This window comes from Lonchura striata, chromosome Z (assembly GCF_050655825.1).
Source record: "Lonchura striata isolate lonStrDom1 chromosome Z, ASM5065582v1, whole genome shotgun sequence".
NCBI lineage: Eukaryota > Metazoa > Chordata > Aves > Passeriformes > Estrildidae > Lonchura > Lonchura striata.
In genome coordinates, this window is record NC_140740.1 from 86699370 (window position 1) to 86715398 (window position 16029).

Consider the following 16029-nt stretch of genomic DNA (forward strand, 5'->3'; position numbering starts at 1 on the left):
GATATATTTCATTTCCTTAATATATTTCATGTGTTTATTTAATATATTTAATATATTTATTTAATCTATTTAATTTATTTAATATAATTAATACATTTATTTAATATGTTTAAGATATTCTATATATTTCTTTAATTTATTTGTATTATTTAATCTATTTAACATATTTCTTTTAGTTAATATATTTAATATATTATTTAACATTTTAAATTTATTTAATGTATTCATTTTATTGATATTAATCTATTTCATATATTTAATTTCTCTCTTTTATTTAATATATTTAATTAATTTTTATTTATTTAATAGATTGAATTTATTAAATATATTCCATTTAATTATTTTAAATGTATTTAATGAATTTAATAATTTAATGTATTTAATATATTTAATTACTTTATTCACGTAATATATTTAATTTATTTAATTTATTTAATATATTTAATCGATTTCATCTATTCATTTTAATATATTGAATGTAATTAATTGATTTAAGATATTTAATTTATTTCACATATTTAATTGATTTAATATATTTCTTTCATATATTTAATTTTCTTAATTTATTTCATGTATTTAATAAACTTAATCCTTTACCATATTTAATATATTTAATTAATTTCAATTTATTTCATCTATTTAATTTATTTAATATTTTTTCATGTCTTTCATTTACTTAATGTATTTAATTAATTTAATGTATTTAATTAATTTAATGTATTTAATTAATGTATTTAATGTATTTAATGTATTTAAATAATTTAATGTATTTAATTAATTTAATGTATTTAATTAATTTAATATATTTAATATATTTAATATATTTAATGCAATTAATTAATTTAATATATTGACTTTAATAGATTACATTTATTTTATTTAATACGTTTAATTGATTTAATATATTTAATTTATTTAATATATTTAATTGATTTAATATATTTAATTGATTTAATATATTTAATTGATTTAATCCATTTAATCCATGAAATAAATTCATTTTCTTCCCGTTAATTCCATTTATTTCCTCAATTCTCTATCGATATTTAAATATTAATTAATTTAAATATTTGATATTTTTATTTTTCTTTATTTCCTGCAGGTGGCGCCCGCGCCTTTTTCCTCCAAAAATTCACCCAAAAATTCAATTTTTTAACCCAAAAATTGACCCAAAATAACCCAAAAATTCACCCAAAAAATGCCCAAAAATTCAGATTTTTAACCACAAAAATTGCCCCAAAAAAGCCCCAAAAATTCAATTTTTTAACCCAAAAATTGACCCAAAAAACCCCCAAAAATTCAAATTTTTATCCCTAAAATTGACCCAAAATAACCCCAAAAAAGCCCCAAAAATTCAATTTTTTAAGCCAAAAATTGACCCAAAATAGCCCAAAAAAAATCAGATTTTAACCCCAAAAATTCACCCAAAAAAGCCCCAAAAATTCAATTTTTTAAGCCAAAAATTCACCCAAAATAACCCAAAATTTCACCCAAAAAATGCCCAAAAATTCAGATTTTTAACCACAAAAATTGACCCAAAAATGCCCCAAAAATTCAATTTTTTAACCCAAAAATTGACCCAAAAAACCCCCAAAAATTCAATTTTTTAACCCAAAAATTGACCCAAAAAACCCCCAAAAATTCAATTTTTATCCCTAAAATTGACCCAAAATAACCCAAACAAAGCCCCAAAAATTCAAATTTTTTAACCCGAAAAATTCCCCAAAATAACCCAAAAAATTCAATTTTTTAACCCAAAAATTGACTCAAAATAGCCCAAAAATTCAGATTTTAACCCCAAAAATTGCCCCAAAAAATGCCCAAAAATTCAAATTTTTAACCCAAAAATTGACCCAAAATAACCCAAAAATTGACACAAAAAAGCCCCGAAAATTCAAATTTTTTAACCCCAAAAATTCCCCAAAATAACCCAAAAAAAAATTCCTTAAAAATTCAATTTTTTAACCCTAAAATTGACCCAAAATAACCCAAAAAACCCCAAAAAATTCAACTTTTTAACCCAAAAATTGACCAAAAAAATCCCCAAAAATTCAAATTTTAACTTCAAAAATCGCCCCAAAAATGCCCCAAAAATCAGATTTTAACCCCAAAAATTGACCCCAAAAATTCAATTTCTTAAGCCAAAAATTGACTCAAAATAGCCCAAAAATTCAGATTTTAACCCCGAAAATTGCCCCAAAGAAAGCCAAAAAAAAATCCCCAAAAATTCAGATTTTAACCCCAAAAATTGACCCAAAATAACCCAAAAAAAGCCCCAAAAATTCAGATTTTAACCCCAAAAATTGACCCAAAATCTTCCCAAAAAAGCCCCAAAAATTCCCCCCAAAAAATCCCAAAAAAAATCCCAAAAAATCCCAAAAAAAATCCCCAAAAATCCCCCAAAAAAATCCCAAAAATTCCCTTAAAATTCCCAAAAAAATTCCCAAAAATTCCCTAAAAATCCACCCAAAAAAATCCCAAAAATTGGGAATTAAATCCAAAAAAAACCCCAAAAATTCCCCCAAAAAATCCCAAAAGTTGGGAATTAAATCCCAAAAAATCCCCAAAAATTCCCTAAAAATTCCCAAAAAATTCCCCGAAAAAATCCCAAAAATTGGGAATTAAATCCCAAAAAAAACCCAAAAAATCCCAAAAAATCCAAAAAAATTCCCCAAAAAAATCCCAAAAATTGGGAATTAAATCCCAAAAAAACCCCAAAAAATCCCAAAAAATCCCCAAAATTCCCTTAAAATTCCCCAAAAAAATCCCAAAAATTCCCTAAAAATTCCCCCCAAAAAATCCCAAAAATTGGGAATTAAATCCCAAAAAATCCCAAAAATTCCCCCAAAAAATCCCCAAAAATTCCCCAAAAAATCCCAAAAATTGGGAATTAAATCCCAAAAAAACCCCAAAAATTCCCCAAAAAAATCCCAAAAATTGGGAATTAAATCCCAAAAAAACCCCAAAAATTCCCCCAAAAAATCCCAAAAATTGGGAATTAAATCCCAAAAAAACCCCAAAAATTCCCCCAAAAAATCCCAAAAATTGGGAATTAAATCCCAAAAAAATCCCCAAAAATTCCCTAAAAATCCCCAAAAATATCCCCAAAAATTCCCCAAAAAATCCCAAAAAATCGCCCCAAAAAATCCCCAAAAATTCCCTAAAAATTCCCAAAAAAAATCCCAAAAATTCCCTAAAAATTCCCCAAAAAATCCCAAAATTTGGGAATTAAATCCCAAAAAAATCCCCAAAAATTCCCTAAAAATTCCCCAAAAAATCCCAAAAAATTCCCCAAAAAATCCCAAAAATTGGGAATTAAATCCAAAAAAAACCCCAAAAAATCCCAAAAAATCCCCAAAATTCCCTTAAAATTCCCAAAAAAAATCCCAAAAATTCTCTAAAAATTCCCCCAAAAAATCCCCAAAAATTCCCTCAAAAAATCCCAAAAATTGGGAATTAAATCCCAAAAAACCCCCAAAAATTCCCTAAAAATTCCCCAAAAAATCCCAAAAATTGGGAATTAAATCCCAAAAAATCCCAAAAAATTCCCCCAAAATTCCCCCAAAAAATCCCAAAAATTGGGAATTAAATCCCAAAAAAACCCCAAAAAATCCCCAAAAATTCCCTAAAAATTCCCAAAAAAAATCCCAAAAATTCCCTAAAAATCCCCCCAAAAAAATCCCAAAAATTGGGAATTAAATCAAAAAAAAACCCAAAAATTCCCCCAAAAATCCCCAAAATTCCCAAAAATTCCCAAAAATCCCCCAAAAAAATCCCAAAATTTGGGAATTAAATCCCCCCCCAAAAAAAAATCCCGAAACTTTTTTGGGAATCCCAAATTTTTCGGGAATATTTCCCGGGAATTTTTGGCTGTGGCGCTAATTAGGCATGCATGATTAGAGCTGCAACTCATTAATATGCAAATGTATGCAGCTGCTCCTTTACATAATTAAAAATGCAAATGAGCCCTTCTGGTGATTCTCCGAATTCTTCCGCGGGAAAAAAAAAAAAAGGAATTTTTGGCATCCCAAAAAATTCCCAAAATTTGGGTTTTTCACCTCAAAAAAATTCCGGGATTTTCGCGACCGAAAAATTCCCGAATTTTGGGGTTTTTAACCCCAAAAATTCCCGAATTTTGGGGTTTTTAACCCCAAAAATTCGCGGATTTGAACCCCAAAAAAATTCCCCAAATTTTGGGGTTTTCACCCCAAAAAAAATTCCCAAAATTCCAATTTTCCCTGGGGCTTATGAATATTCATGAGCGCTCAATGAGTGGAGGCGGGGCCAAAAGGCCAGCGGGGTGATATGCAAATGAGGCAGGGCGACATGCAAATGAGGCAGGAGCGATATCACCGAGCTATGCAAATGAGGCGGGATCAATAACAGAGATATGCAAATGAGGAGCAATCAATACCGGGATGATATGCAAATGAGACTGCATCAATACTAGAACATATGCAAATTAGTTTGCATCACTCTCAGAATGATATGCAAATGAGGATCTAGCGATATCAGGACGATATGCAAATGAGACTGCATCAATATCAGAGTGATATGCAAATGAGGCCGTCAATATCAGGATTCTATGCAAATGAGACTGGATCAATATCAGAATATGTAAATGACGTGGTGTCAATAGCGGAATTATATGCAAATGAGACGGTAGCAATATCTGAGTGATATGCAAATTAAGCGCTATCAATGGGATTATATGCAAATGAGACAGTATCAATTGCTTTGTGATATGCAAATGAGGATCTATCAATAAAATGATATGCAAATGAGGCTTTATCAATAGCTGAGTGTATGCAAATGAGACCATATCAATTAAACTATATGCAAATGAGATTGCATCAATACTAGAATATATGCAAATTCATTTGTATCAATACCAAAATGATATGCAAATGATGATTGATATCAGAATGGTATGCAAATGAGACTATCAATACTCAAACATATGCAAATTAGTTGGTATCACTCTCAGAATTATATGCAAATGAAGACCTATTATATCAGAACGATATGCAAATGAAACCGCATCAATAGCTGAGCAATATGCAAATGTGGCTGGATCAATAAAACGATATGCAAATGAGACGGTGTTGCTATCTGGGTGCTATGCAAATGAGGCTTGATCAATTGAGTGTTATGCAAATGAGATCACACTGATGCCAGAGTGATATGCAAATGAGACCAGATCAATACCGGAGTGATATGCAAATGAGGCCGAATCAATAGCAGAAATATATGCAAATGAAGCAGTGTCAATATCAGAGTGATATGCAAATGAGGCTGTATCGACATCAGAACGATATGCAAATGAGATCGTATCAATAGCAGGTTGATATGCAAATGAGGTGCTGTACGTAGCCACGCACTATGCAAATGAAGCTCTATTAATATTAATGTTGTATGCAAATTAGGCCGCATCCATCCATTCCCCCCAAACCCCAAAATCCCCCAAAAAAACCCAAAAAAAACCCAAAAAACCCCAAAAAACCCCAAAAAACCCCAAAAATTAAAACCCCAAAAATTCCCAAAATCCCCAAAAATCCCCAAAATTCCCAAAAAATCCCCAAAATTGCCCAAAATGACCCAAAATTCCCAAATTTCTTACGGAGGACGGCAGCCCCGGGGGCACCTTCCGCACTTTCTTGCTCTGAACTTCTGCAAAAAAAGGAAAAAATTTGGGGGATTTTGGGGTTTTTTGGGGATTTTTTGGGGATTTTGGGGGATTTTTGGGATTTTTGGGATTTTTGGGGAATTTGGGAAATATTGGGGATTTTTGGGATTTTGGGGATTTTGTATTTTTGGGGATTTTGGGGATTTGGGGAGTTTTTGGGATTTTTGGAGATTTTTTGGGATTTTTGCGTTTGGAGATTTTGGGATTTTTTGGGAATTTTTGGTTTTTTTGGGGTGTTTTGGGATTTTTGGGGATTTTGGGTTTTTGGGGATTTTGTATTTTTTGGGGATTTTTGGGGATTTTGGGATTTTTTGGGGATTTTGGGGATTTTTGGGGAATTTTTGGGGATTTTGGGGTGTTTTGGGATTTTTGGGGATTTTGGGGATTTTGTATTTTTGGGGATTTTTTGGGATTTTGGGGATTTGGGGAGTTTTTGGGATTTTTGGAGATTTTTGGGGATTTTTGCGTTTTTGGGGATTTTGGGATTTTTGGGGATTTTTGGGAATTTTTGGGGATTTTGGGGGATTTTTGGGAAATTTTGGGGTTTTTTGGGGTGTTTTGGGATTTTTGGGGATTTTGGGGATTTTGTATTTTTGGGGATTTTGGGGATTTGGGGAGTTTTTGGCATTTTTGGAGATTTTTGGGGGATTTTTTGCGTTTTTGGGGATTTTGGGATTTTTTTGAATTTTTGGGGGTTTTTGGGAATTTTTGGTTTTTTTGGGGATTTTGGGATTTTGGGGATTTTGTATTTTTTTGGGCAATTTTGGGATTTGAGGATTTTGGGGATTTTTTTGGGATTTTGGGGGATTTTTGGGGATTTGGGGATTTTGGGGATTTTTTGCAATTTTGGGATTTTTGGGGATTTTGAAGATTTGAGGATTCTGGGAGATTTTGGGCATTTTTGGGATTTTTGTGCATTTTTGTTCATTTTTGTGCATTTTTTCCGTTTTTTTTCGGGATTTTTGGATATTTTGCCATTCAGGAATTTTGGGAATTTCGGGAATTTTGGGAATTTTTGGGATACTCACCCACAGAGGAGCCGTGCAGGCCTCTCCGGCGGGTCCCATACTGGTAGAACTGGGAGCTGCCCTTGCTGGGGGACAGAGCCCCGGGAGCCAGATCCAGCTCGGAGCCCAGCAGGGGCTGCTGGGAATGGGAAAAATTGGGAATGAGATCCCAAAAACATCCCAAAAACATCCCAAAAACACCCCAAAAACATCCCGAAAATATCCCGAAAATATCCCGAAAATATCCCAAAAACATCCCCAAAATATCCCCAAAATATCCCCAAAATATCCCAAAAATATCCCCAAAAAATCCCCAAAATATCCCCAAAAATATCCCAAAATATCCCAAAAACATCCCCAAAAACATCCCAAAATTATCCCAAAACCATCCCCAAAATATCCCAAAAACATCCCCAAAATATCCCCAAAATATCCCCAAAATATCCCCAAAATATCCCAAAAATATCCCAAAAACATCCCAAAAATATCCCAAAAACATCCCCAAAATATCCCCAAAATATCCCCAAAATATCCCCAAAAACATCCCAAAAATATCCCAAAAATATCCCGAAAATATCCCAAAAATATCCCGAAAATATCCCGAAAATATCCCGAAAATATCCCAAAAATATCCCAAAAACATCCCAAAAACATCCCAAAAACATCCCAAAAACATCCCCAAAATATCCCAAAAACATCCCAAAATTATCCCAAAACCATCCCAAAAACATCCCAAAAACATCCCCAAAATATCCCCAAAATATCCCAAAAAAATCCCCAAAAACACCCCAAAAATATCCCAAAAACATCCCAAAAACATCCCAAAAACATCCCGAAAATATCCCGAAAACATCCCAAAAACATCCCGAAAATATCCCGAAAATATCCCGAAAATATCCCAAAAAAATCCCCAAAAACATCCCAAAAACATCCCAAAATATCCCCAAAATATCCCAAAAATATCCCCAAAATATCCCAAAAATATCCCCAAAATATCCCAAAAAAATCCCAAAAATATCCCAAAAATATCCCCAAAATATCCGCAAAAAAATCCCAAAAACATCCCAAAAAAATCCCAAAAATATCCCAAAAATATCCCAAAAAAATCCCAAAAATATCCCCAAAATATCCCAAAAACATCCCAAAAACATCCCAAAAATATCCCAAAAACATCCCAAAAATATCCCAAAAACATCCCAAAAATATCCCAAAAACATCCCAAAAACATCCCAAAAAAATCCCAAAAATATCCCAAAAATATCCCAAAAAAATCCCAAAAATATCCCAAAAATATCCCAAAAATATCCCAAAAATATCCCCAAAATATCCCCAAAATATCCCAAAAATATCCCAAAAATATCCCAAAAACATCCCAAAAACATCCCAAAATATCCCAAAAACATCCCAAAAATATCCCCAAAATATCCCAAAAATATCCCCAAAATATCCCAAAAACATCCCCAAAATATCCCAAAAATATCCCAAAAATATCCCAAAAACATCCCAAAATATCCCAAAAACATCCCAAAAACATCCCAAAATATCCCCAAAATATCCCCAAAATATCCCAAAAACATCCCAAAAACATCCCAAAAACATCCCAAAAACATCCCAAAAATATCCCAAAATTATCCCCAAAATATCCCCAAAACATCCCAAAAACATCCCCAAAATATCCCAAAAACATCCCCAAAATATCCCAAAAACATCCCCAAAATATCCCAAAAATATCCCAAAATATCCCAAAAACATCCCAAAAATATCCCAAAAACATCCCAAAAATATCCCAAAAACATCCCAAAAACATCCCAAAAATATCCCCAAAATATCCCAAAAATATCCCAAAAATATCCCGAAAATATCCCAAAAATATCCCAAAAATATCCCCAAAAACATCCCAAAAACATCCCAAAAACATCCCAAAAATATCCCCAAAATATCCCCAAAATATCCCAAAAATATCCCAAAAATATCCCGAAAATATCCCCAAAATATCCCAAAAATATCCCCAAAATAATCCCAAAAAAATCCCAAAAATATCCCCAAAATATCCCAAAATTATCCCAAAAACATCCCAAAAATATCCCAAAAACATCCCAAAAACATCCCAAAAAAAATCCCAAAAATATCCCAAAAATATCCCAAAAATATCCCCAAAAAATCCCAAAAACATCCCCAAAATATCCCCAAAATATCCCAAAAATATCCCAAAAACATCCCAAAAACATCCCAAAAATATCCCCAAAACATCCCGAAAACATCCCGAAAACATCCCGAAAATATCCCGAAAATATCCCAAAAAAATCCCAAAAATATCCCCAAAATATCCCCAAAATATCCCAAAAATATCCCAAAAACATCCCCAAAATATCCCCAAAATATCCCAAAAACATCCCAAAAACATCCCAAAATTATCCCAAAAATATCCCAAAAATATCCCAAAAATATCCAAATCCCAAATCCCGATTTTATACACGTTTCATTTTCTATAGGATGTATTTTATATGTATTTGATATCATATATTAAATGTGATTTCTCTCCCTAGAATGGATTTTTATACATTGGATTTTCTATAGAAAGGATTTTCTATAGAATGGATTTTATATTGAATGGATTTTATATAGAATGTATTTTATATAGAATGTATTTTATATAAAATGTATTTTATATAGAATGTATTATATATAGAATGTATTTTATATAGAATATATTTATATAGAATGCGTGATATATTCTATATAAATTATTATTTATTTCTGTGGATTGCATTTTTATATATTGGATTTTATATAGAATGTATTTTATATAGAATGTATTTTATATAGAATGTATTATATATAGAATGTGTGATACATTCTATATAAAATATTATTTATTTCTCCAGATTGAATTTTTATATATTGGATTTTATATAGAATGGATTTTATATAGAATGTATTATATATAGAATGTATTTCATATAGAATGTATTTCACATAGAATGTATTTCATATAAAATGTATTTCATATAGAATGGATTTTATATAGAATGTATTTTATATAAAATGTATTTCATATAGAATATATTTTATATAGAATATATTATATCTATCCTTTATATACTAAATACAATGTCTTTCTCTAGAATGGATTTCATATACATTGTATTTTATATAGAATATATTACCAATCCATTGTACATAGAAGGCATTATATATTCTATATAATATATTCTATATAAAATATTCTATATAAAATATTCTATATAAAATACACGTCTTCACCTCGACTGTCTTTTTCGTATCTTGGATTTTCTATGGGGTGTGTTACATATACATTCTATACGTTGGATCAAACATCACGTCCTCAAACCACCATTCATGCTATAGGATGCAGAGCCTGTGTCCCTATAGAATAGTCAACATAGCACATTAACAACTCGTGTGTTCTATAGAATGTGTAGATTTGTGATTCAATCTATACGTGCCAAACCTATAGGACCCGCAGCGTGCACAGTGCATTCCACTCCGTGTATGGCACGTGCAATGCATTTAATGTATAGCGTGCTCGAGGTGTTCCTATGGAACGTGCTCTGACAGGGAATGCGTTGGTATAGAATGCATTAATGTATAGAATGTATTCAAGTATGGAATGTATTAATATACGACATATTAATGTATAGAATATATTCAAATATAGAATGTATTAATATGCAACATATTAATGTATAGAGTGTATTCAAACATAGAATATATTAATAGGTGCCATTTGAATGTATAGAGTGTATTCAAACGTGGAATGTATTGATAGATAATGTATAAATATACAGAATGTATTCAAATATACAATGTATATGCATATATGACATAATATGTGGAATGCATTCAAATACAGGGTGTATTAATATGGGACATGGTAATGTATAGAATGTATTCTATACATATTAATGTATAGAATTCCAATACAGAATGTATTGACATATAATGTATCAATATGTAGAATGTACTCGAATACAGAATGCATGGATTTATGACATGTTAATGTATAGAATGTATTCAAATGTGGAATGTATTAATATACAACATATTAATGTATAGAGTGTATTCAAATATGGAATGTATTAATACGTGCCATTTGAATGTATAGAGTGTATTCAAATGTGGAATGTGTTGATGTACAATGCATTCACATATAGAATGTATTAAAACATGGAATGCATAGATACATCATGTATTGATAGATAGAAATGTATAGATATATCATGTATTGATAGATAGAAATGTATAGATATATCATGTATTGATACATAGAAATGTATAGATATATCATGTATTGATACATAGAGCGCATTCAAATCTGCAGTGCATTGCTATAGAATATATTCATATCTTAATGTATAGAATGCATTCAAATGTAGAATGCATCAATATATAATGTATTGATATATAGAAGGCGTTCAAATATGGAATGTATTGATATATCATATATTAATATATAGAAGGCGTTCAAATATGGAATGCCTTGATATATAATGTATTCATATATAGAATGTATTCCTGTATGATATATTCATATATAGAATGTATACAAATACAGGATGTATTGACATACAATGTATTCATATATAGAATGTATTGAAATATAGAATGTATTGATATAGGATGTATTAATATATAGAATGTGTTCAAATACATGGTGTATTGATACATAGCACGTATTGAAATATAGGATGTATTGATATAGGATGTCTAAATATATAGAACGTGTTGTATTGATATAGAATATATAAATATATAGAATGTGTTGTATTGATATAGGATGTCTAAATATACAGAATGTGTTGTATTGATACAGAATATATAAATATATAGAATGTGTTCAAATACATGGAACATATTGATACGTAGAGCGTATTGAAATATAGAATGTATTGGCATATAGGATGTATAAATATATAGAATGTGTGTATTGATACATGGAACGTACTGAAATATAGGATGTACTGATATAGAATGTATTAATATATAGAATGTATTAAAAGGTAGAATGTATGGATATATTGAATGCATTCGAATATCGAGTGTGTTAATATGCGGCATATTAATGTATAGAATGCATTCAAATATCGAGTGTGTTAATATACAACATATTAATGTATAGAATGCATTCAAATATCGAGTGTGTTAATATACAACATATTAATGTATAGAATGCATCTAATGTGTTAATATGCCACATATTAATGTATAGAATGCATTCAAATATCGAATTTGTTAATATGTGACATATTAATGTATAGAATGCATCTAATGTATTAATATGTGACATATTAAATGTGTAGAATGCATTCAAATATTGAATGTATTAATACACAACATATTAACGTATAGAATGCATTCGAATATCGAGTGTGTGACTGTATAGAGCCTATGGTGGAATGCCGTGATGTATAGACTGGATGCACACATGGAATGCCGTGATGTATAGAATGCCTTGACGCATAGAGCCTATTCCCAACGTATGGCTGCACAGGCTCCCCTCCTGCATGGACTGCGCGCGTGGAACGGATGGAACGTATGGAACGGATGGAACGTATGGAACGGATGGAATGGATGGAACGGATGGAACGGATGGAATGTATGGAACGTATGGAACGTGTGGAACGTGTGGAACGGATGGAACGGATGGAACGGATGGAACGTATGGAACGGATGGAACGGATGGAACGTATGGAACGGATGGAACGGATGGAACGGATGGAACGGATGGAACGGATGGAACGGATGGAATGGATGGAACGGATGGAACGGATGGAATGTATGGAACGTATGGAACGTGTGGAACGTGTGGAACGGATGGAACGGATGGAACGGATGGAACGTATGGAACGGATGGAACGGATGGAACGTATGGAACGGATGGAACGGATGGAACGGATGGAACGGATGGAACGTATGGAACGGATGGAATGGATGGAACGTGTGGAACGTATGGAACGGATGGAACGTATGGAACGGATGGAACGGATGGAACGGACGGAACGTATGGAACGGATGGAACGTATGGAACGGATGGAACGTATGGAACGGATGGAACGGATGGAACGTGTGGAACGTATGGAACGGATGGAACGGATGGAACGTATGGAATGGATGGAACGGATGGAACGGATGGAACGGATGGAACGTGTGGAATGTATGGAACGGACGGAACGTATGGAACGCCGCGTCCGTCCCATCCTATGGAACACGCTGCCGGGGCAATTCCCTGCGCTATACATCCGCACGGCGCGCCGAAGGATGGATTCCATACGTCCCATATAGGGAGAAACGCGCCGGAAATCCGCGGGAATTCCGCGGGAAAAGCGCTCGGAATTCCCGGGAAAAGCGCTCGGAATTCCCGGGAAAAGCGCTCGGAATTCCCGGGAAAAGCGCTCGGAATTCTCCGGGAAAAGCGCTCGGAATTCCGCGGGAAAAGCGCTCGGAATTCCCGGGAAAAGCGCTCGGAATTCCCCGGGAAAAGCGCTCGGAATTCCGCGGGAAAAGCGCTCGGAATTCCCCGGGAAAAGCGCTCGGAGCTCCGCGGGAAAAGCGCTCGGAATTCCCCGGGAAAAGCGCTCGGAATTCTCCGGGAAAAGCGCTCGGAATTTCCCGGGAAAAGCGCTCGGAGCTCCGCGGGAAAAGCGCTCGGAATTCCCGGGAAAAGCACTCGGAATTCCCTGGGAAAAGCGCTCGGAATTCCTCGGGAAAAGCGCTCGGAATTTCCCGGGAAAAGCGCTCGGAATTTCCCGGGAAAAGCGCTCGGAATTCCCCGGGAAAAGCGCTCGGAATTCCCGGGAAAAGCGCTCGGAATTCCGCGGGAAAAGCGCTCGGAATTCCCGGGAAAAGCGCTCGGAATTCCCGGGAAAAGCGCTCCAAACTCCGCGGGAATTCCGCGGGAAAAGCGCTCGGAGTTCCCCGGGAAAAGCGCTCCGGGAGCGGCTCCAAACCCGCGGGAATTCCCCGGGAAAAGCGCTCGGAATTCCCGGGAAAAGCGCTCCAAACTCTGCGGGAATTTCCCGGGAAAAGCGCTCCAGAGCTCCGCGGGAATTCCGCGGGAAATCGCTCTGGAGCTCCCCGGGAAAAGCGCTCCAGGAGCGGCTCCAAACCCGCGGGAATTCCCCGGGAAAAGCGCTCCGAACTCCGCGGGAAAAGCGCTCCAAACTCCGCGGGAATTCCGCGGGAAAAACGCTCCAGGAGCGGCTCCAAACCCGCGGAATTCCCGGGGAAAAGCGCTCCAAACTCCGCGGGAATTCCCCGGGAAAAGCGCTCCAAACTCCGCGGGAAAAGCGCTCCGAACTCCGCGGGAATTCCCCGGGAAAAGCGCTCGGAATTCCCGGGAAAAGCGCTCCAAACCCGCGGGAACTCCGCGGGAAAAGCGCTCCAAACCCGCGGGAACTCCGTGGGAAAAGCGCTCCAAACCCGCGGGAATTCCGCGGGAAAAGCGCTCCAAACCCGCGGGAACTCCGCGGGAAAAGCGCTCCAAACCCGCGGGAATTCCGCGGGAAAAGCGCTCGGAATTCCGCGGGAAAAGCGCTCCAAACCCGCGGGAATTCCGCGGGAAAAGCGCTCCGAGGCGCGGCCGCTCCGCTCATCAAGCGGCGGCAATTAGCGCCGCGGCCGAGCGCGGAATGGGTTCGCCCTAATCGAAATTCTCATCGGCGCGTCCCTCGCGACAGCCTTAGCGCGCCATTCATATGCAAATGAGCCCTAAAGAGGCTAATTACGCCTGGGCCCCGCTCGGCTTAACCCGCTGAGCACCGGCCTGGGCACCTGCGCAAGCAGCGCGGCTGGCTGGGCCCAAATTCCCTCTCCGTGCTCCCAAAAATTCCCCTTAATCGTCCCAAAATTCCCTCTCCGTGTTCCCCAAAATTCCCTTTCCGTGCTCCCAAAAATTCCCTCTCCGTGCTCCCAAAATTCCTTCTCCATCCTCACAAAATTCCCTCTCCGTGCTCCCAAAATTCCCTTAATCTTCCCCAAAAATCCGCTCTCCATCCTCACCAAAATTCCCTCTCTGTGCTCCCAAAAATCCCCTTAATCATCCCAAAATTCCCTTTCCGTGCTCCCAAAATTCCCTTAATCATCCCCAAAAATCCGCTCTCCGTCCTCACCAAAATTCCCTCTCCGTGCTCCCAAAAATCCCCTTAATTCTCCCCAAAAATCCGCTCTCCGTCCTCACCAAAATTCCCTCTCCGTGCTCCCAAAATTCCCTTAATCATCCCAAAATTCCCTCTCCATCCTCACCAAAATTCCCTCTCCGTGTTCCCCAAAATTCCCTCTCCGTGCTCCCAAAAATTCCCTCTCCGTGCTCCCAAAATTCCCCTTAATCCTCCCCAAAAATCCTCTCTCCATCCTCACCAAAATTCCCTCTCTGTGCTCCCAAAAATCTCCTCTTAATCATCCCAAAATTCCCTCTCCGTGCTCCCAAAATTCCCTCTCCGTGCTCCCAAAAATTCCCTTAATCCTCCCCAAAAATTCGCTCTCCGTGTTCCCCAAAATTCCCTCTCTGTGCTCCCAAAATTCCCTCTCCGTGCTCCCAAAAATCTCCTCTTAATCATCCCAAAATTCCCTCTCCGTGCTCCCAAAATTCCCTTAATCATCCCAAAAATCCGCTCTCCATCCTCACCAAAATTCCCTCTCCGTCCTCACCAAAATTCCCTCTCTGTGCTCCCAAAAATCTTCTCTTAATCATCCCCAAAATTCCCTCTCTGTGCTCCCAAAAATTCCCTCTCCGTGCTCCCAAAATTCCCCTTAATCATCCCAAAATTCCCTCTCCGTGTTCCCAAAAATCTCCTCTTAATCCTCCCCAAAATTCCCTCTCCATCGTCGCAAAAATTCCTTCTCCATCCTCTCCAAAATTCCCTCTTCATGCTCCCAAAAATCTCCTCTTAATCATCCCAAAATTCCCTCTCCGTGCTCCCAAAATTCCCCTTAATTCTCCCCAAAAATCCGCTCTCCATCCTCACCAAAATTCCCTCTCCGTGCTCCCAAAAATTCCCTTAATCTTCCCCAAAAATTCCTTCTCCGTCCCCACCAAAATTCCCTCTCCGTGCTCCCAAAATTCCCCTTAATCATCCCAAAATTCCCTCTCCATCATCCCCAAAATTCCCTCTCCGTGCTCCCAAAATTCCCTCTCCGTGCTCCCAAAAATCTCCTCTTAATCATCCCAAAATTCCCTCTCCGTGTCCCAAAATTCCCCTTAATTCTCCCCAAAAATCCGCTCTCCATCCTCACCAAAATTCCCTCTCTGTGCTCCCAAAAATCTTCTCTTAATCATCCCAAAATTCCCTCTCCGTGTTCCCCAAAATTCCCTTAATC

At 36.3% G+C, this 16029-nt stretch overlaps 1 protein-coding gene across 44 annotated transcripts in view; it reads right to left on the minus strand.

Moving 5' to 3' along the window:
* The window catches only part of LOC110484130 (transcription factor 4), a 110257-nt gene that overhangs the window by 38647 nt on the left and 55581 nt on the right, over positions 1 to 16029 (minus strand). For 30 of the 44 annotated variants that reach the window (XR_014951350.1, XR_014951347.1, XR_014951349.1 and 27 more), the window contains 2 exons: positions 6715 to 6832; positions 5621 to 5670 (listed from right to left, as the gene is read on the minus strand). Coding sequence is in view for 39 of the 44 variants with exons in the window: in XM_085566753.1 (XP_085422879.1) it covers positions 5621 to 5670; positions 6715 to 6832 (168 nt within the window). In the remaining 5 variants the exon portion in view is untranslated. The remainder of the gene's footprint in view (positions 1 to 5620; positions 5671 to 6714; positions 6833 to 16029) is intronic. The other 14 variants (XM_085566764.1, XM_085566752.1, XM_085566756.1 and 11 more) reach the window with 3 other exon arrangements.